The 23922-nt window shown below is 47.6% G+C and overlaps 1 protein-coding gene across 1 annotated transcript in view; it reads right to left on the bottom strand.

Moving 5' to 3' along the window:
• COL5A1 (collagen type V alpha 1 chain) overlaps positions 1–23922 on the bottom strand; it is a gene marked incomplete at its 5' end in the record, with an annotated part of 100067 nt that overhangs the window by 5990 nt on the left and 70155 nt on the right. The window contains 32 exons of the mRNA XM_019621304.2: positions 1108–1176; positions 2497–2609; positions 2984–3242; positions 3581–3634; positions 4419–4454; positions 4829–4882; positions 5243–5350; positions 5679–5732; positions 5832–5885; positions 6304–6411; positions 7137–7190; positions 7629–7682; positions 8148–8201; positions 8479–8532; positions 9619–9726; positions 10040–10093; positions 10500–10607; positions 10693–10746; positions 10843–10950; positions 11145–11198; positions 11964–12017; positions 12581–12688; positions 13985–14092; positions 14709–14762; positions 14838–14927; positions 15111–15218; positions 16156–16209; positions 19703–19756; positions 20345–20398; positions 21001–21045; positions 21941–21994; positions 22345–22389. Coding sequence (XP_019476849.1) covers positions 1108–1176; positions 2497–2609; positions 2984–3242; positions 3581–3634; positions 4419–4454; positions 4829–4882; positions 5243–5350; positions 5679–5732; positions 5832–5885; positions 6304–6411; positions 7137–7190; positions 7629–7682; positions 8148–8201; positions 8479–8532; positions 9619–9726; positions 10040–10093; positions 10500–10607; positions 10693–10746; positions 10843–10950; positions 11145–11198; positions 11964–12017; positions 12581–12688; positions 13985–14092; positions 14709–14762; positions 14838–14927; positions 15111–15218; positions 16156–16209; positions 19703–19756; positions 20345–20398; positions 21001–21045; positions 21941–21994; positions 22345–22389 — 2439 coding nt within the window. The remainder of the gene's footprint in view (positions 1–1107; positions 1177–2496; positions 2610–2983; positions 3243–3580; positions 3635–4418; positions 4455–4828; positions 4883–5242; positions 5351–5678; positions 5733–5831; positions 5886–6303; positions 6412–7136; positions 7191–7628; positions 7683–8147; positions 8202–8478; positions 8533–9618; positions 9727–10039; positions 10094–10499; positions 10608–10692; positions 10747–10842; positions 10951–11144; positions 11199–11963; positions 12018–12580; positions 12689–13984; positions 14093–14708; positions 14763–14837; positions 14928–15110; positions 15219–16155; positions 16210–19702; positions 19757–20344; positions 20399–21000; positions 21046–21940; positions 21995–22344; positions 22390–23922) is intronic.

Raw genomic sequence — 23922 nt, 5'->3', positions numbered from 1 at the left:
GTAGTTGCCCTCCAAGGAGCTACGAGGCTGAAGCCTTGGCTTTGCGGCCTTGTTGGATGGTGCAGAAAAGCTGCAGAAGCCATATCCTTCTTGTGGGCAGAATCAGAGCATATGTGTTTAGTGGCAATGAAATGTGGCTGAGGGAAACAAGGCAGCATTCTCCTTTGTTTGCCCTTTAAGGTGGATGTTAAATGTTCTTGCAGGAAACCTCTGCCTTGGGCACCGGGGACCTCAGCACCTGCTCATGTCTGCTGAGTATTTCCTCCTTCCCTCATCCTCCTGATCTGACTGAGCTCACGATGTGCACCCCGCTAATCCTGTAGGAATTGATACACGTGGGAGATTTCCATTGCTGGAGGAGAGCTGGCTCATGCTCATCATTTGATGAAGGGCTCAGTGGGAGAGCAATCTATGCACAATACGGATGTTCTGCTACAGGACAAAATACTGGAGCTGCTTCTCTCTCTTTTTTTTTTTTTTAGCATCTTGATGTCTAGTTTGCTTGCTGACATCTAACACTGTTTGACCTCACAGCAGTTTTTCTCCCTTAAAAATAAACCTCAATTGTGACTACATCCAATCCCAGGAACACATGTGGCTTGAAATCTCTTCCTTTGAATCAATGACTTCACTTCTCCCAAGCTCTGCGAATGGTGTGGGAGGCCCCAGCGTGGCTCATCTCCAGCAAGCAGATGAGATTCCTCCTTTGGAGAGGACCTGACCTGGTTATGTGCAGACTCACCAACCCAGTCTAGGCTACCCCCAAGGAAGTGGTGCAGCAGCACAGAGCTCAGCTCCAGGGTGAAGCATCACACAAGGGCTTGCAGGACAAGGCTGCTCTACCTGAGAACAGCAGCACTGTTTGCCCTTGCTACGATGGGAGCAACTCAAGGGGCAGCAGCACCCTCCTGCAGGGCACAGATCTGGTCACCAGAAGCATCCCTGTGTGGTTTTGCTTCTTTTTTCACCTTAAGTATTCCACCTTAAACATTTTAACTGCAGCTTGTGATGGTGATTAGTCGAGCATGCAGAGTGCAACAGGTCTGGCCATACCAAAGCGGATGACGTGCTCTGATTCAGACTAGAGGGCCAAGGTTAGCCACTTACCAAAGACCCCCGCTTGTATTGACTATACCATGTGGAAGGCTGTTCTTTGGGCCAACGAGCCATTTTACTCTGTAAAATACGACACGGGTTAAAGAAAACTGAAAGCACTGAGATGCATCTTACCAGTTTACCGCGCTTGAATTCACTGAACCAGGAGCCTGGGTTTTCCTTTGGCCAAGAAGTAATTCTAGCCTAGTTTGTGGACGGCAATGAGGAAGGAAAGAAAAGAGAAAAAAGAAAGAAATGAAGTTACATTCAGTCCCATGAGCAGCATCTGCATGTCTTATCGAAAATGGCTGACTTGTTCTAAAAGCATGTTTTCTTAATCTTTATACACAGTAACAAGACCAGCCGGCAGAGCCCTATGGTGCCGAGCTCAAGCAGAAGGAGATGCCACTGCCTGCACCAGCCTCCTTTGCTAAGGGCTAAGGATCACTAATTCTAGATACTTTGGATGCAAAACCGTCAGTGCAGTCTATTGGCAGGAGAGCTAAAAGGAAAGATACAGGAAAATAAAATGAAATATGAACGGTGAAAGTGCTGGCAATGGAGGAGGCTGCTGTCATTCTAATGTCAAATCCAGATGCTGATGGGCTAGGAAAGGCAAAGAGCAGCATTAAGGAAAAGCCTCTGAGTGCCTCCAGAGGCTGTGCAGCACACGGGGCAGCACATGCAGCATCCTTTGATAGTGCTGGACCACTGAGCACGGTGAAGCTCCAACCACCTAGACTGGGACAAGCAGTGACCTTGGCAAGAAGGGCTGTGTCAGAGCATCCCTCCCTTATGGCAGTCCCACCCAAGCAGCTGAACCCCTTCTTTTCCAGGCAGAGCACAAGGAAGGAGAATGGCTGCTGTGTGCTCCCCTCCTCTTCCAAAAATTCCCTCACTTCTGTTGTAAATCTCTCCAAAAGCAATGGGCAAACTTTACTGCAGGTGTCCTGGGACTGTCCTTTCCTTACAGTCTGCAAACCATAAAGCAAATTAGCAGGCTTCTACTGAGTTAAGGACGGACAGAAGGGGGCTATGCCTTAAACTCTGCTATGGCTTATAATAAAACCATTCATCCGACACTTAATGCTGCTGTGATAGCTGCTCAAGGTCCTCTCTGTGGAAAAACAGCAGGCTGAGCCTTTCTCACACTTATGGTACTCTGCAAGTAGTAGCACAATTTGTATTTGAGGAGCATCACAGCCCGCATCCAGCAGAGCAGCTCTGCAACAGGGCGAGCAGCTCCATAAAACAGCGCATGGATGTGTGACAAAAATTAAGAGTATGGGTCAACTAAGCAGATCATTACACATTAACATAATCAACACCATGCATATGAATATTCATATTAGAAAACAATCTTTTATCATCATGATATTAAAGAAAGTCATGTGGACTTACTCCTTCAGACTTCTTATCAGGGAAGATACAAGTCTCTCCACCAGCTGTGAAATTACAGTACACTTTGAAAGAGTCCCTGGAACATCCTTGGTTAGGATCCACCCAGTATTCACCTGGATGCAGGACAAGGAGGAGAGGGGAAGAATCAGCACTGTGAAGGGATATCCAAGTGCACTTCAACAACCATCTTACTCGGGCCGTATCATCCCCATCATAGGCTACTACTGTGTGTATTTTTAAGAAAAATGGTGGCTGGTGCCATATAATATTGTGGCATCTTTCAGGAACAGCTTTTTTGAAACACATATTCCCACTTTTCTCTATGTCTCTAGGTCTCTATGACCCCTTTGGTCAGCCATATTCCTCAGGGGGCAACAAGGGTCAGGGAGTCCCCAGAGTCTTTCTCTTCCTGCACTGAACCATATTCACCAGCTGGAGTTGGGAACCCACTGCGTTTTCCCTGTGTCCCCTCTGTCCCAGGACGCACCATCTGGGAAATCAGGGTGACAGAGCTGGAGATCCTTGCAGGTACGAGCTGGGTTATGTTGAGTGCCCAATGGATGCTTCATTTGCTCAATTTCCAGTTTCAAGGAATTCAGTGAGCCGAAAATCTCCTCCATGCCATCTGCATAGTCCATGTAGTTGTCAGCATTTCCATCATCCACCAGCTGGCTGGCATCGATGTTTCGCCTGGTCCTCTTGGAAGACTGGATGGGCAGAGGCTGGATGACTTCTCCAGGAGGACCCTGATAGATGGGGGAAGAAGATGCAACTTCTCAGTGGAAATGGGGACAAGACAGAAGAAACAGCCAAAGCAGCCACCAGTGCTGAGGAACACCATCACAAGATGCACACTAGATATCTGAAACACCCATGGTGGCACTGAGGAAAACCCCAGCCACCAACATTGGTTCCTTCTTCTCTTGTTCTCCTCTCATTACTAATTCTTGCCTTTGCCTTCTGCTTTCTTCCCCAGTATCCCTAATGCATGTCACTCCATTGCAGGACTCCTGATATGCTGAATCTTTATCTGGAAATCTACATGACAACACCCATTAAGTTTGTGTAATGGGGCTGTACTTACAGGAGGCCCTGGGGGCCCAGGAAGACCTGATTCACCCTTTGGACCCGTTGGACCCTAGGTGGAAAAAAAGGAAAAAAACACAAGTCACTCAGTAAAAAGCATTTGTAACTGATACTACAGCCCAAACTTAATTTTTTTCCATAGTCTCTACCAGTAAATGTTTCCTTCCTGCCCTTTTAGTCACACAAAGGGGTCTCTCGTCCCCACGTCCCCAGTAAAATTTGTATTTTGGTTAAGAAACAATGTCAAACACTTGGGATTAAACAGTCAAATTTTCCTCAGGCTTCCTGCAGAAAAGGAAGGATCTTTCAATGGATGAAAATGTTACCTCTCCAAATCAATTCAGCAGATTTAAAAATCAAATCCAAGCTCAAAATTAATAAAACATTGAATTCTTTATGAAAGGGAAAAAAAAAGACTAGGAAGACTAGGAAGTTGCCCAAGAGGAATTTTTAACTGCCTGAATAGGAGATCTGTAACATGAAGCTCACTTTAGTGTTGCATTTCTCACAGAGTTCTTCGTTCTTCAGCTTGCCACCTCCTGCTTCACAGTCTATTTTTAATACCCTCTGCACTATAGTAGTAGTTTTTCTCATAAGGACTATTCACTGCATTCCTCCTTATGATCTTTGCTACACTGATGTTCAGTGAAGTACAATGCATGTAACAGAAACCTTCCCCAGTTATAATTTCTGAGCTGGGATAGTCTGAAAAGGCTGCATTTGCTACAGCCATCTTTGGCTAATTGCCTTAACATTGCTGATGTGGAGGAGTCACAGCAGGCTGTGCACTTAATAAGAGATCCTCAGCCTCTTCACTTAACAATGTCTATACTCACTGATGATCCTTTAGCACCTTTGGGACCAGGTGGACCCTGCATAGAGAAAAATACAGAAGGGAGTTAGTATCTTTGTTAGCAGAGAAGTCAGCTTCTCCTTAGAGAGAGAGAGAACACTACTATGGTAGTTTCTGCATTTTTTATTTATTTATTTTTTTACATTCACTCCCTTTTTGTGCCCATTTTTCAGATGAATGCTGCTTTTTTTCCGAGCATACAAAAAAGTGCTCCTGAAACTCATCCAAGTGCTGTTATTATGCTCAGCTGGGCAACCCCCATTGCCGTTAGCATCATCACATGAGGTCGCTCCAGAAAGGCTGTGCTGGGTTATCTGGGAACCCCAAAGTGACCCTAGAAGATCTTTACAGTTCCCCAGGAGTTTAAAGGTTACTTTTCTACTGGTCACATACCGGTAGTCCTGGTGGCCCTGGGGGTCCAATTGGTCCAGAGGGACCTGTGATACCCTGAAAAACAAGAGCAGAACAATACTGATTTGCAGGCAGCAATACTGGTCCACAACTATGGAATTAACCACTGACCACCTGGCTTTGGAGGACATAAAGATTTGAAGCTTAAATTGGTTTTTAAATGTGTGCATGATCCAAACAAGAGGATGGCACACAGCTCTGTACGTCAGTCTTCCTGACACATACTGTGTTCCCATCTCTCCAAATCCACTCAACTCTTCTCATGCGACTCTCAAGAATCCAATTTCTGCTAAAGTGGGTCATTTTAGAGCATCGCTATATTTCACACATAGAACAAACCGCATTCAGATAGAAAATATGACTCAAAAACGTTCTCGTGCTGAGATTGACACTTACCTGCTCTCCCTTGGGTCCTGCAGAGCCCTGGGGGCCTGGGAGACCTCGGTCGCCCTTTTCTCCCTGCTCACCTGGTGGTCCAATAAGACCAATTAAACCTGGATGACCCTAGGGGAAGATAGCAGATGTTAATTACAATCTCTCTCTGGAGTTAACAGAATGCCAAGTTTACCTGTGAAAGACATTTCATAGGGACAAACCCAAATATCTAAGCAAGGTGATAGGAGTGCGTAGCTATCCCTGACACATGGAAGCAGCAGAGTAAGGTGAAAACATTGCCTTTATGCAACAGGAAATGCTACAAATACATAAAGAGAAACGCTGCAATGGAGAACCTGTTCATTTTGCATGTGAACATTCATCACACACATTTCCCTATGCCCCACACCTAGACACAGACACCAGGTCACCCAATGGAGTCATGCACAGCACTTACTTTTTCTCCTTTAGGACCAGAGTCTCCTTTGAGGCCAGGCAAACCAGGTGGGCCCTTTGGGAGACAGCAGGGAAAACAAAGGGGAGAATGAATTCGTGGAAAAAGCCTTCTCCCGTCTCAAACACTCATTCAGATTTGATGGTTTGGACATACCAGTGGGCCTGGGGGGCCGTCTGGGCCAGGGGATCCTGGAAGGCCTTGTTCACCCTGTAAAACAGTGCAGTCCTCTCAAAGTCATCATTCACAACAGTACTGCTTCCAGATGATTATGAACCCACCCTCATCTGGCTACCACGCTAGAGGATATTTGCCCTGTTTTCTTGCAGATGAAGGCAAAAATACGAGCATAAATATCTCTACTGGAAAAGTGAGCTCAACAAAACATTAATGCAGAGAGAGCAGACCCAACACTCAGCTAAAACATGCTGGGTGATGGTATCCATCATTACACCATTTCCACTGAGGATGTTTCATCTGCTCTCGGGCACTTAAGCATGGAAACCGTCTGCTCCCTCGTAGACAGCATCTTACATTGGGAACAAAGCATCTTCCAAGGCAGATGGGTTACAGCAACATCCCCACCAAGAAGCTTTCTCAGGTGACAAGAGTATTAGGGAATACTCACAACTGGACCAGGAATTCCCCGAAGGCCATCAGGGCCAGGTTTCCCTGGAGCACCCTGGGGACCAATTGGGCCTGTCTTCCCAGGAGGCCCTTCCAAACCAGCTTCACCCTGGATGCAAGAGATAGAATGCCTTAATATGCATTGGAGCACTGACCCATCTTTTCAGAAACACGGCAGGATATCACAGAGCGAATGCAATTCCCTGCACAGCATATAAAATTTTCCATCTGCTGATTTTCTGACTCCTTATCCCTGATGTGCCGAGGAAAAGCGTCCTCCCAAACAACTTCACTTTTCAGACTTGTCTGTTTCTGCTGATTTACAGCGGGAACAGCCTTTGCTGCAAGCTCTCCAGAGCACAAAGCTTTCTTTGCTTATGCCCTGGGAGATGTGCTAGCAGAGCATGTCCTCCGCCATCAGCATTCCTGCGGCTGCCACGACAATTGGAGCTGTAATTTGCAATCCCACTTTACATTTCCCCCATTACCCCTACAGAAATAACCACGGTCCAGTAATGCTGTGTTAGCTCTGGGATACGACGTAGGACTCAGCGTGCCATTTCATTGACAACACATTAAATTGCCAAATATGGCACTCTGTCATTTCAAAGCAAGGAAAACACACCCGTGACCTTCCCAAGCTCTGATTATCTCCACGGAGTTTGTTAAAAGATGAAACACGCATTTAGACTTGAGGCCAGTGACCCCAAATTCAGGCTAATTTGTTGTAACACAGCAAAATCAAATCACTGTCTTTCAAATAACAATGCCAGAGGGTGAGCAGTTTGGCACATTGAAAGACATGGTAAGAAAGAAATCCCATTCAGCTCTCACCTTGGCTCCTTTCTCTCCTTGCCTTCCTTCAGGACCAACTGGACCAGGAGGGCCCTATAGAAAGCACAAATAGATGCAAAACTCAGTTAGATTATCCTGATCTGCAACGCTCTAATGGAGTTACCAAAACAATGCCACGGCCACAGGAAAGAAGGCGACACAGAGGCAAATCTCTCTGAAAAGCTTTACAAATTAGCTTCTTGCTGCACAAACCCCTGGGCTCTACCAGCAAGAGAGGAAATGTTGGAGCAACTTTTATTTCCTTTTGGGTATTAGAATCTTAAAAAAAAAACAAAACAACAAAACAAACAACTATGGAATTCAGCTCAAAACTACCCATTGATTTCCAATGGCTGTGGATGGCAGACTTTTTTTTTTTTTTTTTTAAAAAACATGCTACTGCCTTACATTTACTTCAGACTAGTAATAAAATTAGCTTTTAAAAAATGATACAAATGCATGTAGAAAATCATTCTTAAAAGATCTGCTTACCCTTTTTCCTGGGGGTCCAGAAGGGCCTGGCTCTCCTGTGGGACCTGGGGAGCCCTAGATGGAGAGTGGAGGAGAAGAAGTCGTAACTGCACCATGAGACATGGGAGGAACGAGTAAGTGTGTAAAACTCAAGCAGAGATACAGAGTTTGTTCCAAGCCAGGGTGTGGGTGGCTAGTGCAACTCCTGACACCTCCCTGGGGTGCAGGTGGTATCTTGTTTTATCTCTTCCCACCATGTAATACCATAAGGCATGGAAAATTTAAAATGAAAGGCTGGATTTTGTTTTTTCTAGAAGCTACTGTTTGCTTTCTGGACGTATTGCTGAGCAGCCTTGGGTGGATGGCAGCAGCCAGGCTCACACAGACAAGAGGGAGGACAGGACTGGGAAGGAGCAGAGGACTTGCTCAGAGGAAGCTGGTGGGAATTAGCTGCTGTACATCTTTCTGTGTTAAACCCTTTGCACCTGCACACAGTAACCATAGGGACTGAACACAGATCCCATCCATCCAGTTACTCACTGTCTGACCAGGCTCGCCATCGTCACCTTTGTCACCAGGGGGACCGTCTTGACCCTAAAATATGAGAAGAAAGAAATAAACAGGCATATTGAGGGTATGAATGGAGCTAAATAAAGTATTGGAAGCAGCGGGTGTTGTTCAGCATGCAAGTTTTGCACTGCTACTGCCCCGAAGGCTGCAGCATGGTCAGAAGAATGGTCTTATGGTGGGACTTCCCACCCTTTCCCCAAGAAAAGTAAATGACAAAAGAGTTAATGGTGAATGAACAGCACACAGTCGTGTTCCATCAAGAGGAGGAACCTAACTGCCCCTCTGTGAGACAAACACTTACAGCTGGGCCAGGCTCTCCAGGAGGACCAGGGTCACCAGGGAAACCAACTGGACCCTGCAAAGAGAGAAGAGAGAGGTCCCCAGGTCAGAAACTGCACCTGCAAACCTGCAGAGCACTGGTACCCGTCCCTCTAGGTGCAACATGTGCATTCACCCTGGGGAGCAAAATCCAATTCCCTACCCTCAAACCTAAGCCCAGATCCCATCCCAGCTTTGCGTGCTCAGTAATTTCAAGCTGTCACGGTTACCAGTTCAGCTCTGCAGCCAGTTTACACAAAGCTCCAGCATCAATATGGGATTTCATCGAGCTTTTCATAAATATATCAGACAAGTGACAGCGGAATCCTCTCAGCTCTGGGGAATGCAAAGATTAGAAGGTTTTGCTTTTCCTTTCCATTTAATGTCTAACATTTTTCACCTGAAGATACTCTCAGATCATTCGATGACTAAAATAACTTCACCACAGTTCTCCCTACAATCCTATTGTGCACTTCAAATGATCCTTAGAGCAGGGCTCAGACAATAGGTTTCAACCAATAATGCAGCATCCCAAAAACCATCTGTTAAGGGAGATGACTAACTCCCCTGCCTCCTCTGCTGCTTCGTACCATCTTTGCTTATCGCATGATGAATTTCTTCAGCCAACAAGCATCAAAGGAGCAGGCAAGACAAATATCGTACCATTGTCATCTGGTATAAATCAGTACAGCCCTGCTGGCTTCAATAGAGCTACAACAACGTGCATTAGCGGGGATCTGACCCTGGAGATACAGCTCCCAAATTCACATAAATCTCCTCTAGGCTATTTTGGAAGCTTTGCTTTGGTGCAGAGGACACTGGCAATGCATAAACTCAAGTGCAAAGTAGAAGTACCACCTTCTACATAGGGATGGGTTTTCTGATAGCCTGCAAAAAGAGACTAACAATTCAAGTATTGCTAGAAGACAAGGTACAACTGGGTCTTTTCCTCATTAGCACTCTAAAGGAATGGGATAATCATTGCATAATATTAGATGGGCAATTATCTGGCTGGGAAACAATTTCAGATTTCACAAAATTCTCTGGAAATATATCTTCCCATGTGAAAATCTCCACAAGGCAAGACAAGGAAGCGCTGTTTTGACAGGAGGGGGGTACTTACAGGGCTGCCTTTGGGACCATCATCACCTGGTGGACCTTTAGGGCCAGGTGGACCAGCAGCACCAGAGGGACCTGCTTCACCCTTTTCACCTCTTTCACCTTTTGGACCCTGTGAAAGAAAAAAGTTGTGTCTATTACTATTACTGATCTCTAATTATCCTCTGATCAATTCTGAAAAAGCCCGTCTGCATCTTAAAACACAAAGACTCAGTGATGTTCATGTTGTCACACACAGCCTGCATTCGGTGACTGAAGTTATCCCATAAACACCCCAGAACGTGGCAGTGTCTCTGCCTGATGCCCACACCAAGAACATGGCTGGTTCAGTCTCTCTACAGCCTCAGCAACATCCGTGCATCTCTGAAACCCTTTTAGCCAACTTTTTGGTGGAGAAAAGCTCTCCTCCCCAGCAGCAGACTTACCGGCAGGCCGACCTCACCAGGCAGACCAGGCTCACCAGATTCACCAGGCTCACCCTACAGGAGGGAAAAGAAGATGCCTACAGTTACAGGATGCAGACCTTTCTGCTGATGTGCTCAACCCATTCAGCCTCTGAGAGCTCATTGGACATTGAGCATCACTATTTTCTTTTTCAGGTACATTTCCACTTCCTTGGCTTATATTAACAAATACGCACAGTATACACATACATACACATGAATCTGTTTACTTAATTGAGAAGAAATCACTAATATAAGTACCTCAAGGACAGCACTACATGCACTTCAAACTGGGAGAAGCCTCCTCCCTTCCAGTGGCACCTATTTACTTACAGACTGTGCATGACTGCAGCCACGCATTTACCCCATCACCACCCCACTCACAGCAAGTGTTGGAACAAAGCTCCTGCAGCCCTCACTCAGGTTGGAGTGCATGCTTTACCTTCTCTCCTACTGCACCAGGATTTCCTATTCCCCCAGCAGGACCTTGGGGTCCATCTGCTCCTGGTGGGCCGGAGGGGCCTCTGGGCCCAGGTGGACCTGGTGGACCCTGAGGGAAAGGAGACATTTCAGACAAGCTCCTTGGAAAAAATGCGTGCATCAGTGATGAAAATGGGAGGAGAAAAGCTTCTTACCATTTGCCCAACATCACCTGTTTCTCCCTTCTCACCAGGAGGTCCAGGCAAGCCCTGTGGTGGAGTAGAAGGGGATAATTGTAGCCGTGAATACATCCTGCACAGCCTCAGCCCTCATCACCCCAGCCCCCTCTGGATGCTGCAGCTTACCTGCAAGCCCACAGGGCCGGGGGGACCGGGGAAACCTCGAGGTCCTTCATCACCTTTCTGACCAAAAAGGCCTTGCTGCCCTCTGGGACCTGGCTCTCCATCAGCACCCTACGAGGAAACAGTCTGATTCAGCTTAGCATGGGCACATGGCAGGCAAAAAGCCCATCTCCACCACCTCCCCCCACAGCCAGCAGCCGTGCTCATCCACTGGGTACGAGCAGCACCCAGAAGAAACGACACTTCTGTCCAGTGCTTCCCAGCACTGCTTTTGGGTAAGAAGAATTCCTGCTAACAGTACTCACAGCTGGACCTGGCTGACCAATTGGACCTTGTGGGCCTGTAGGACCCGGTGGACCCTGTCAGGAAACAGAAGTGCAAAGTCACACTTAGGAGCGGAGAGTGAAAAACCTCACCTGTACATTGAGAGGCTCTTGAGCATAGCATCCATTAAATCTGCATAAATCCTCAAATGAGAGCAGGGGGAGGATGGAGTCAAGCCTCCTGGATGCACCAGGGTCCTGCAGGACTGGTGCCCAAGGACACACTCAAGCTTATTTTGCAAAACACTTTTTGAGGGATGTGGAAGCTGGATGTCTTTCTGGGAAGAAAGAAGCCATCTGTGCATGTCTATGTAACATAAGATGTCTTACAGATCACCCTTAGCCCAGCATCATCTTCTGCGTGTAGGTGCAGCTACCTGCTTACAGGGCCAAGAAGCCAAAACCAGCTTAACCTGACCTCATATTTCAGCACATTTACAGGAGAACCTGTGCAATTTATTTTCCATTCCTCAGGCTCTGAGCACACAAAGGGACCTTCAGTGTGTCATATGCATCTAGAAAAGCAATTGCAGCCAAATGCCCAACTCCAAAGGCAAGTGTCGCTGACGCTTGAGATATTTACATAGTATATAAGTGAGAGGGAAACATCTCAAGGGAGCTGGAGGAGAAAGACACTTCAGCAGGCACTTTCATTTTTACACTGTCTGTGTATTTGACAAAGCAAAGGAGAAGACAAAGGGAAGAAATTAAAATGACACCATTCTCTGCTTGCAGCAGGTTGTGTGACATAACCACACGTTCAGCCAAAAAACAGCCACAGATGACATCCATCACACTCACCTGCTCCCCTTTGTCACCCTTGCTGCCCTTCTGGCCAGGCTCTCCGATCTCGCCCTGCCAGGTGCAAAACACACAGTTAGTTCACCTGGGGACCACTGCCACATCTCCCCACCCAGCAGTAATCCTGTGCCCTGATGCCAATTCCCACAGAACCAACCCAGCGAGTTCTGAAAGAGGCCAAAGATTCGGCTGCTCCAGGTGTAACCAAACCCTTTGGTAAGCTTTCCTGATGCAGAAGCATCATCCCATGATCTTGTTAGCAAAAAACGATGAGTGATAAATCCCAGCTAACGTTTTCTAAGAACCCTCCAGTCCAGAGAGGCTTAATGAGAGAGTGGGGAAAGGTAATTAATTAGGAAAGGCAATGCACCCAAGGGCAGGCCACCTGCTACAGGCTTGGGGGAGGCTAAGAGCATCAGATGAGAAGTGCTTGTGAAGCAGTCAGCCTCATTCTCTCCCAAACCCAACTCCACTCATCCCATGGGACTGCAAGCGCCATAAACCACCCTTGTGTCACAACAGCCTGCAGGTCTGCAATGCCAGCAAAGTGGCCATGGGATAGACGGCCCAGTTCCTTCCCAGTGACCCTGCACAGCAGGGATGCTGTTTGTTCCCACCTTGTCTCCATCCTCGCCAGGGGGGCCAACAGGACCTGCTGGACCCGGGAGTCCCACGGGGCCTTGGATGCCGTCCCGACCTGCTGGTCCTTGAGGACCCTTCTCACCCTGGAAGCAGAAAGAGTAGGAAGGTCAAGCAGAGCTCTCCTCCATCCTCCAATTGACCCATTAAAGGCCATTAGCATTTTATTCAGCTGCTAATGACCCCTGCCTTGTACGGGCATGCATAGCAAGACTGGCCTCCAGCTGATATCTCTCCGAGCTCGCTCTCTGAACAAGACAAAATTTCTATCTTCAGAGATAAAACCCAAGCAAATCTAAACGATGAATACCCAGATCACAGCTGCAATTTCACTGCTGTGGCAATATAACTACATTTAATCTGAACCCTCTGCCCTCTCCCTCTGGATGACAAACAAGTCTCCAACTAATTTTTATTCCCACAAGCCAGTGCTTACTGATGCTAGGCCAGGCTGTCCATGGCTAATCGCTAAATAATGGCCCTAAGCTCCCTCCTGACCCACTGGACAATGGAAAATACATAAAGCAAATAAAGCAATCTCTGCTGGCCTCCCACTTAAATATCTTCTTGTACTCCTCAAGCCTGGAGCCTTTGCTCAAATTTGTTTGTTTATTGGAATTGAACAGTAGATATTTTTCAGTTTCCTTGTATATAATTTAATTGCATCTGAGTCTTGGTGCTCTCTTCTGAATAATTAGATGCCACATAAGTTGCCTATGCAACTGCTCAAGAACATATCCCATAGCTACAGGGCAGGACAGATGTTTGGAAGGCTGATTCACTGGCAGATGCTTGCCTCTGGACTAGCTGCTGGTGTTTCTAATAAGCCATCAGATGTGGAATACACTGGCTGATAAGCACTTCTGATAGCAACAATCAATCAGCGCAAATGTCTTTCAGTCTGAAATCACCAATGCCAGCATTTGCTCATTTTGCTGGACCTGGGTGAGAACTGAAACAACCCAGACATTAGCGACACTACCCTGCAATGCTACGGGGGTGCGAGTTACAACCCTCCCCTCCTTTTTGTCTGGGACTGTTGCAGCACTGAGCTGCTCAGCACCAACCCAAAAGCAGCATCCTGCCCACTGCCCTGCCTGCCTGCTGCATCTCCTGCTTGTGCTGGGGGAGCAGAAGACGTGACAGCACGTGGGCTGGGTGCTGGGCAGGACCATATGGCACAGCTCTGCTCACAGCATCTTTGCATGGGTGTCAGCAGACGACCAGCACGCTCGTGCTGCAGGAGGCATGTAGCATCTTTTCCTTTTTTCTTTTTCTTCTTTTTTTTCCCTTCTCCTTTTTTACACCTCGCCCAATCTGTCTCCATGTTCAGCTCTATTTCTACAGGGTCCACAGCCATTAATCTGTGAGCTGGTACTTACTGGTGCTCCCTTTTCACCTGCAGGTCCTGGAGGTCCCTGTGGTCCAGGTCGCCCTGGCAAGCCGATGGGGCCAGCTGAGCCCGCAGGACCTCGCTCACCAGGAGAGCCCTGTGTGGGGAAGGAGGAAGGAAAATATTACTGGAACACTGAGTGCTATCCATATACAGGAAGAAAGAAATTCAGCAGTAGGAAGCTTCAAATGCACCAACTCGATAAATGAGCACATTTGAAGGGGTGACTTCCATGTGATGGCTTGGTACCATCAGCCCAAGTTCTGCAGATCCTTTTTAATTGAAATCCCGGGAATGGCTGGTGCAGGGAGCTCAGTTCCTGGGGACACATTATCAGCTTGGAACAAGTGCATGACCACTTCATGGTTAATGCAGCAGGGAGGGTTCCACAAGGAGTATTTTCTTCCAGGACTGCACTGACCAAGACTCTCAAGTGGGAACAATTTTCGGAGGGAAAGCTGGTGACTTAGAAGCAAAATACTGGATGTCCTGGATCATCCTGGTTCCCCCAGCTCGTCACGTATATTCACAGCTAACACCATAAAATAACTGAGCAATTACACGTGTCTTGTGAAATAAAGCAATATCCAGCAAGCCACTCGTTAGTGCAAAGGGAATAATGGATGAAGCCCTAAGCTGTGACTAACCCACTCACTTAGCTTGCCAAGCTTGTAAACATGTTAGGTGGTGCCTGGGAGGGCAAGGATACTCACTGCAGGACCGGGGGGGCCTGGGGGACCTTCGTTGCCTTTCAGCCCTGGAGAACCCTGGAAGATGGGAAAAAAGAGTCATTAAAGGAGCTGTGTGCTGCACTGCCTGGGCATCCTGTTGTTGGTACTTACAATGGGGCCAGGCAGACCTCTCTCTCCAGGGAAGCCTCGCAAGCCTGGGGGACCATCCTTCCCTGGGAGGCCAGCGGGACCAGGGTCCCCCTGCAATGACAGGGACAAAGAGCTGAGGATCTGTGAGTGCCACAGAGGTTCAGCTCCTCTCTCTGTGCTCAAGCTTCAATGAGCCACTGTGAAACATCATTTCTTTCCTGCATCATCCCTCTCCACCTCTGGCAGAGGGGAGGTGTGCAAGGAGGGGGAATCCAGCAGGCTGCTCATCCATACCTTGGTCCCTTCCTTCCCAGTGAGGCCAGGAAGACCTTGTTCACCTGGAGGACCTGGAGGACCTGGATGTCCTCGCTCACCCATTGGACCAGTTTCACCAGTTGGACCCTAAAGAAACAAAGATCAGGGAGAAGGTGGTGGTAACAGGCATTAGGCACTGAGAACTTCTGGAATGAAAGCATTCCCACAAATGAGATAATGTTACTAAAGTTATCATACTCAGGATACTTAAGTATTGTACTATCACGTTGGTTCATCCTTGTACGGGGCGCAAGTGACTGATTAGGCCCATACTACATGGCAATTGCTGACACGTGGGCACTGATGGTGATGAGTGTATGCTTAAGGCACAGCACAGAAGGTTCCCAAGTGGCCCATTCTGGAGGAGAAAAGGCACATGCACAAGAGTACAGCATCCCTGCACGCTGGTGTCTGCTGGGACTGCAGCTGTCATTCATGTCACGCTGCAGGATGCCACTTAGCACCAGCAGAATGATAAGACTGTGATCGCTCAGCAGCCATGAATCACACCAACTGCACAGCACCGGGCTGAACGAAACTGCCAAGAGCCTAATCCTGCACTTGAGAAGACAAACACAGTCGAGGAATTGCCCCTAATCATGGATTTCATCAACCAGGGAATGTACACTATCATTAAAGAGGACAAGTTAATTATTTCATAATTAAAGAGCAACCTCCTTGGTAGTTCAGGAAAGAAGACCCAGTGCTGCTCAGTCTAGGATTCTGACTACCAAACCAACACAGAGCCCTGCATGCCTATAGTTAAGGGGTACAAATTCTGGTGGTGCAGTTATCATTTCAGATGGCATGGAGTTCATGGGAACTAACATTTTAAAAAAGAAATTAATTAAAGAAATAGAGCAATTCTGAAGGAATCTGGCAGCACGTTATATTAAATAGGGATGCATTTCTTCATAATGAAATGGAAGAGCACTCCAGCCACACCAGCAAAGGGGTACAACAGATCATACTGGTGAAGATGAACCACAAAGAACCAGTGCAAACACCAATATTTGTTCCTTACCTGAGGGCCTACAACACCAGGGGGGCCAGGCGGGCCGGTCTTGCCTTGGAAACCCTGTTAGGAAAAGGGAGAGGACAAAGAGATGACATTTCTGCCATGGGATGCTCCCTAGAAGGACCCAGAGTGCTGCCTGCCTGCTGCCCCCCAGCAGAACCACTGACCATGGATGACACCCAAAGGCAGGAGGAAGGAAAAAAATCAAACGGGAGATGCAAAATATGTATTTGTACATTGACAGGGGGAAAGACAGTGGTAGAAATGAGCCTTTCAGCTCTGGGGTAGGGATCCAGGTGCAGTCTCAAGTGGGGAATGAGTGTTTGGATGGAAAGCCATCAGATCTTCAGCTCACTTCTGCTGCTGTGATGGAGCTACCACAGTTTGGCTGAATGACTGGCCGTATATATACACGTATAAATTGCTACACTCGTAAAACCTACAGAGGAAATGGCTATTAAAAAGTCAAAATGCTCATTTTTCTGAACGCTGAGCAATTCTTCACAGCCACTCATTTCCCTTCTCCCGCTCCCAGCCCTGCTGTGACTCCCACTCCATGTTTCACCCTGCAGGAGTTCTGGCCCTGGGTGACCACCCTGCAATCTGGCACAAGCAGAGTCACTTTCCAGCCCTGCTGAGTTTTATTTCCTTCCTCAGCATCTGCTGAAAGAAATCACAAAAGTGCTTCTCTCTAGATGGCCGAATGATGAGTAACGAAGTCCCCACAGCAGCTAATTATAATGACATGTAAAGAGTGACAATAACGAGCTATCACCACTGCAGTTGCTTAGTTCTCCTAAGCCACTCCTTAAAAAGCACATTAATTATCATTCCCACTACAGCACGCTGACAAGCCTGAGAGTTGCCATTCAGGGCATGCAGGCTATTTCCTCATTGCCACAAAAGATGATGGGATAAGTCCCAAAGCCAATAGCACTGTGTCATGCTACAAAGCCACTCCGTGCTATTTTAGCTGTCTGCAAATGGCAGAATATCGTGTCACCAATAGGAAAATGGCAAACCACCACTGTGAAAAGAACACACAGTTCAAACCCTTATCTTAGAAGAGCATCTCGACCAGCTCTGTGTGGGACTTTCCTTTTTAAGCTGAAGAAAGGGCTTTCCTGTTATCCTTTTTAAACCATGAGCCCAGAGCTTTTAGGGCTCTTTTTTCTTGTCTTCTCTAGATCTTGTCTTAATAAATCTAATACGGCCCAATATTTGGCATCCTTCAGCATGATTTGTTGTTCCTCAATGAAAAGTTAATTAAAGGGAGCTATTTGACGAGCAGACTTCAAGTCTGGGTTTTCTTGCATGAAGGCACAGAGCGCGCTAGCAAGGTTACTGATGTGGAAATGATATTTAATTTGGTTTTATGTCTATCTCCTCCCTTTTCAGCTCAAAGAGGACAAACAAAGGGGCTTCTACCTGGGTCAAGGCCAGGCTGGATGGGGCTGTGAGCAATTTGGGCAAGAGGGAGGTGTCCTGCCTATAGTATGGGGGTTGGAACTACTTGATCTTAAAGGTCCCTTCCAACTCAAACCAGTCTATGATTCTGTGACTCAACACTGTGAATCTGTGACCCAAGAGGGCACAGGGGAAAGTGACAAAAATGTTTGTTTGTGACAAAAAAAAAAAATATCAACAGATTTTCGGTTTTCTGAATCTATTTGATGGCGATAGGTCAGTAATTCCTGAACTGACAGAAGATAGCTACCAGGGAATGCTTTCAGACCGCAAATAGCCCACTGTCCACTCATATTCATACAGACCCAGGAATGTGATGCTTTATTCCAGTCTCAAAAGTTGAGAGCTGCAGGTACGAGCACATTTTTTACTGCTTTTTCTAATCTCAGCTTAAGTGTCCTGGATATTTCAGATAACTCAATAAAGGAAATGTAAATGTCACAGTCAGACTCCGGCAGGTGAGAACCCTTCTCTCCACCTTTAAGTTAATCCTGAAGTAAGGACTGTGACTTCAAAATACCACAGCCATCACCATGAAATCAGTCTCACGGATCGTGAGTAAATATCTGGTGTTGCACTGAGCAGTATTTGCATTGCCTCGCTTAGCAAATGCCAGGCAAGTTAATTAAACTGTTGTGTGATAAGTTGAGGGGAAAAGATGCATAATGTGCAAAGCCTCTTTAATGCTCATTTGCTAGGAAAGGCGGTGGAGAAAAAAGCAAAGCTGAATAGAGGAAGTTGGGTTTCTTTCCTGTAGAATAAACACAGAACAAAGAATCTATCTGCTAACATGCAGCATGCAGTGATGGGAGAGTGATGTACCAACAACAGCAAACGAGCTGGGTTGTAAACAGGCGAGGAAAAAAGCATCAACATCCCCCAAAATGCCAAACAGAGAGGCACTAATTACTGCATGCAGAAGAATACATGGTAGAACAGTCATTTTTGCTTAGGGTATCCTTCAAGCAAAAAAAGGTGCACGAAACAGACTACCAGAGACGCACGACAGCCATCATACCTTCCGCATGCCTCATCACTCTCCTCTGGTGAGAAAGACTGATTACATCTGTGCAACAAAACCTTTTAAAATTGACAAAGCAGTATTGCATACGACACGGTAAGGGCCCCAGCAGCTGCTCCTCGGGGGGCAGCAAGAGAGATGTGCTGGGGGAGCCCCGTGAGTGGCTTTGGCTCAAAGGCGGTGTCAGCAGAGGTGCTGGTGTGCTAAGGCAGGGCAGATAAACGCGTGTGCTGCAATAACCAGCGTGGGCAGAAAAGCTAGAGCAAAGCCATGGCACCACTGATCCTGGCCAGGAGCTGCTTTCCTCTCCAAAGAAGCACTGCAGCAACGGGGCTGTAACTTCTCTGCTGTGCTACTGCTCTTGGTGCTGGCTGCACGGTGCATAAAGAAGGGAAAAGCGTTTATTTCTTCCCACAGCAGGCTCCTGAGAAAGCAAAACTGCCCCTGAGCTAAGGCAACGAAGTGCAGAAAGCTGAGTGCTGGCTTGTGAAGGAGGGAGTCCATCTTGCATCTCTGTTCCCACATACCTAGAGTTACAACAGCAACATTACACCTGGACATTTCCAAAGAGAGGAGTGGGGAAGAAAGCAGAGCTTCACCACTGCGCTACAAGAGCAGAGCTGAGGCACAGCCTTCCCCTGGGAGGGCTCTGGGGAATCCGTGAGGTGCACATCATGGGCCAGGTTCTGGTTTGCTGACTCACAGCATCCTCCCACCCATCCCCTGCAGCACACAGAGCCCCAGCTGCTCCTGTACCACTCCCTGGCCTCGCTACCTCCCCACTCACATGCACTCTGTGTGCAATGCACATCGCTCCCAGTGTACCACAGGGACAGAGAGAGGGGCTGGTGCGTGGCCGTCATGCAAATCATCATTAGCCCAACCCATCCTGCTCAGAAGAAGGTTGCTTCCTGTAGACCAGCCCGTGCAGCTGGAGACACACAGACCTCTGCAGAGAGCAAACTGGTGGCCCCATCTCCCCAGCTGCACAGGAGGGTTTAGAGAAACCAACCAGCAAGATGAGGCTCGGGGCTAATGATCTGCCCAAGAGTTCTGGCTACTTACAGTTTCTCCTCTCTGTCCGGGGTGACCAGGCAATCCATCCTTCCCAGGAGGACCCTACAGCAGACAACCAAGGTGAGAAGGAATGTGGCTGAGTGCTCAGTAGTACAAATAAGGACTGAATCAAACCTATCTGCATCTTTGCATTAATCCGCACCCGTTGTACAGAGAAATGGGGGTGCTCAGAACCCTAAAGGACACGGTCCTTTCTCACACATCTCCTGGTGATCTTATAGATCTGTATTACGGATATGCAGAGAGGGAGTGAGCTGTCACCACAGGGAAAGAAATCACTCCAAAAAGGCTTTTTTGAGGCTCCCCCTCAGTGTACAATAATTACAGAGACAGAAGCGTTACTCTGTTGTGCTGTCCTCCCAGCACACAGAAGAAAAAGAACAGAGCAACCATGAAAGATCCTAGCGATATCGAGTCATTAGAAAATGAACATTTATAATCAGCTGCAATTTACTCGGCTATTTAAAATCTTAAACCATTGAGTTATTACTGTGATGCCTCAGTAATGCCTTTTATCGGGCACGTCACCACTCGTAGAGAAGCAGCGAGGGCTGAGCTGGCACAGGCAGTCACAGCTGGATGGAAAAGATCAGATGTATTTCTTTGCACGTTCTGGGAAGTGTTACTTACAGGGGGGCCTTTTGGTCCAGGAAATCCGGTTGGTCCTTGAGGCCCTGGTGGTCCCTGGGATACAAAACGAGGCAGAAAACAGGCTTAAGGAGTGGATACGCCTTACAATGATATTACAGCTCTGCGTGAACACCAGGTGAGCACAAAGATATGCAAAAGCTGGCTTGTTGTGCCCAAAGAAATGCCATAGAAATGCACGTTTAACCAAGTGCTCAGTCCAGCTGAGAAAAGCACAGCAAACACCAGGAGTGTCATCAGCCACTGAGGGGCTCTGGGTATCTGCACAAACAGCATGGGGAGCCTTCATTTCTTCCCATGGATCAATTTGGTGTAGGACACCCAAAATCCCACGTGAGCCTCACCTGAAGAACTCAGAAGGGCTGTAAGGGCTGGAGGTGATGTTGTATGACCTCTCTCTACACAAGCAAATTTCACTGTGGATTTCGAAAGAGATTTTTTCTGTTTGCTGATTGAGGTGTGCTCAGCCATATCCCGGCTGAAGGGAGCTCCCCACTGCTCTCTGCTTCACAGTACTTGGTAGGACACTCATTGCAGCAAGACCCGAGCACCAGCTCAGAGCTGTAAACCCAACCCTTCTGCTGTATGAAATCAACAGACTGCACTGATCCCTGCTGTAGTCCCACACACGGCCTTACCCGTTCGCCAGGAGGTCCAGGGGGGCCATCACCACCAGAGTTGCCCTTTTACAAATAAAAAAAACAAAACACAACACATCATTAAGAATACATAAATCACCATTTCAGCTGCTTTGCACAAAGGCTTCAAATGGCACCACCCCAGGTGACACCCATCCCACCGACTGCCCGGCCCCTCTCCATCAACAGCTCCATACCGGGAGCCACATCCAGCGACAAGTGAGCAACTGCTCGCTCCCCCCACACTGCTTAACAAAAATACAGGAAAGATAACACTGGTGGGCTCAGGATATTTCCACCAGATAACAGCCGCCCTCTGAGAGATAAATGCCGCAGCAAAGCCAAGGTATTTATCAAAAATTCATGCTGCTACAAAGCCGAGACATTTATTTTTAAAGCCGGCAGCGCGGTGGTGACAATGCCTCATTACGGCAGCTTCGCTTCCATTATGGCCAGCAATTGATGGTCACTTAATTGGTTTCTGCAGCAGGTGCTGGAGCTGTGCCTGCCTCCCCATTGGCTGGCAAAACAATGCCATTGTGCTGGGCTGCCAGTCGTTGGGCAGCAGCGCGCATGCAAAGTGGCTCAGCAAGGTGCAAGGTCGTGCACAAAATAGGGCTCAGGGGGAACGGAATGTAGGGCTGTGCTGCCCCTGCTGCAAGGTATCCCCTCCTCTTCTGGGCCTTTGTTGGCACATGCGGTTGATCTCCTGCTGAAATGAAGGCCAGCACGTTTCTAGGAGCTGTGCATAGACTTCACAGTTGGGTTATGAGGTATTTGGCTGGGTAATGAAGGCCGGGAAGGCTCAGCTTTCAAAATGCAAAATGGAAAAGGGAGAAAAGGCAAATGGAAGGCAATGAAGCAGATGGCCTCTAATGCTGACACTTTTTAGGACGCAATTTTCTTCCTAATTGCCATCATAGGCTCCCCAGAACCTTACCTTTGGGCCAGGTTTCCCAGTGCTTCCCCTAGGGCCTCTTTCCCCACGTGGACCCTTAGAAAAACACAAAAGATGACATCTTAGTGCCTTGGGTAATAAGAGTAGCTACAGTGACATCAGAGAAGCAGCACCCAAGCTGCACTGGGACAAAATGCTGTCCCACCAGCAGCAGTAACAGGGAGACCAGAGCCTTCTGCACTGTGGTTTCAACTTATTTTGTCACGATGTCAAACTAGAACCAACAGTGAACCCCATCCCCAAATCACCGCATCCCCTCTGCTCAGCTTTAAGGCTGAAGGCCACATCGTAAAGGGCCAGATCCCACCCAGCCAGGACACGAACCAGAATGTGCTTTCTCCTGGCATTAACAAGACATCAAAAAGAGGGAAGAGAAGCATCGTTACCGTTGGACCGCGCTGCCCCCTTGGACCTGGTTTGCCAGGTGTCCCCTGCAAAAGAAAAGAAGCACAGATGAGTCTCTGGCCAGCAGCAGCCACAGACTGGGCTTGCAGCAGATGCAGCCCAATGGAGACCCATTGCTCCCCACACCTCTACATCTCTTGTTTGTAATTAAAACGACAATAGCAGTTTTACACACAGCTCTCGACGATGGCATTTGTTTTCTTTCATAACATTTGGATGCATGTGAACAGTAACCCTCCCAGGCTGGCTCACGGTGCACAGGGCACAAGCTGATGACATTAAATATTTAGGGAAAGCCAGCAGCAGAGCAGAAATCCTCACCTGCACTGCTATTTTACGCTACACAAGCCAATTAAGCCGCCCCACATATTTACAGATCCTTCTTCATCTTTGTGAACCTTGTGCTAAACAAGTAATTTAAGACATTGCTTTGCAGCCGCAACAAAACAGCAGGCTTATGAGATCTGACAGATGCACTCAGTTTCCTGTAATGGGGGACTGTGATTAATTCTGACAGAAGAAAGACAAAGACGGCTGGGTCCTAAATCTGGAATTACGTTAAGCTCCATTTCCATGCCCCTAAAAGAAAAGTAACGGCCCACAGCTTGCTATCTGAAGGCACTATTTTGGCTGGTATCATGATCATAAGGGCACCAATAGGTTCGACTTCTTCCCCTGGACAGAGGGTCCACTTTTTTTTAACCAATCACAGCTGAAGGAAGAGAGACTTTCTATGTAAGGAACGTAGATGCTTAAAATATCATTTGCCATTTTCTGCCCCAAATCCATCATCTCACAATCTCGCCTTCTCGTGTTCGGCACTCATTAACCAGGTGAGCAGAACACAGAAGCTGCGTAACTTTCAAGTCAACTTCCTTCCAGCTGCTATAATTAGCCCTGCCGAATCCTCCTTACTCTGTGGCTTCATGTAATAAACACTGCTGGCAAACTTCTCCAATTAATTACCCAAATTATCTCAAAGCACCTCACCTGTGCCACGTGAGGCTGAATTCGGATCTGGCAGCACAGAGTGCAGCCCCCTGCAGGTCACCCCCCATGCTCCCTTCCTTTTCCCTCAATTCTATCTTCAAGCAAAATTTCCCCCTGCTTATTGCTGCCATTAATCATGCATACAGCACTGTGTACCACCGCTAAGAATTTATATAGCACTGTAAATGCACGCAGGCCTATATATTTCAGACAGAGAAGGAAAGGCATCTAAATTCAGATTATTTTCCAGGCACCCAAATGGATGGCCTGGACCTCAGCACCTCCCTGCACCCTCCGGGCTCTGTCAGACGGGGTGAGCAAGGAGATCTATTATCCCATGCTAATGGCTGAGGCTTATTAGCTCCGAAAATAAAGATTGCTTACTCACATTCCCAAGTATTGATTTTACAACCAGGCTCTGAAGATGCCCCAGCCATCCCACCCAAGCTCAACTCCGGCTGCAGGATGCTGAGATGGGCAGCCTTGGACCAAAAACAACCACCATGTTAGGCTGTGGATGCCCCATTCCTGGAGGCATTCAAGGCCAGGCTGGATGGTGGCTCGTGGGC

Source organism: Meleagris gallopavo, chromosome 19, assembly GCF_000146605.3.
Source record: "Meleagris gallopavo isolate NT-WF06-2002-E0010 breed Aviagen turkey brand Nicholas breeding stock chromosome 19, Turkey_5.1, whole genome shotgun sequence".
NCBI classification, from domain to species: domain Eukaryota; kingdom Metazoa; phylum Chordata; class Aves; order Galliformes; family Phasianidae; genus Meleagris; species Meleagris gallopavo.
The sequence above is the reverse complement of the archived record's forward strand: the minus strand, read 5'-3'. Positions and strand labels throughout refer to the sequence as shown.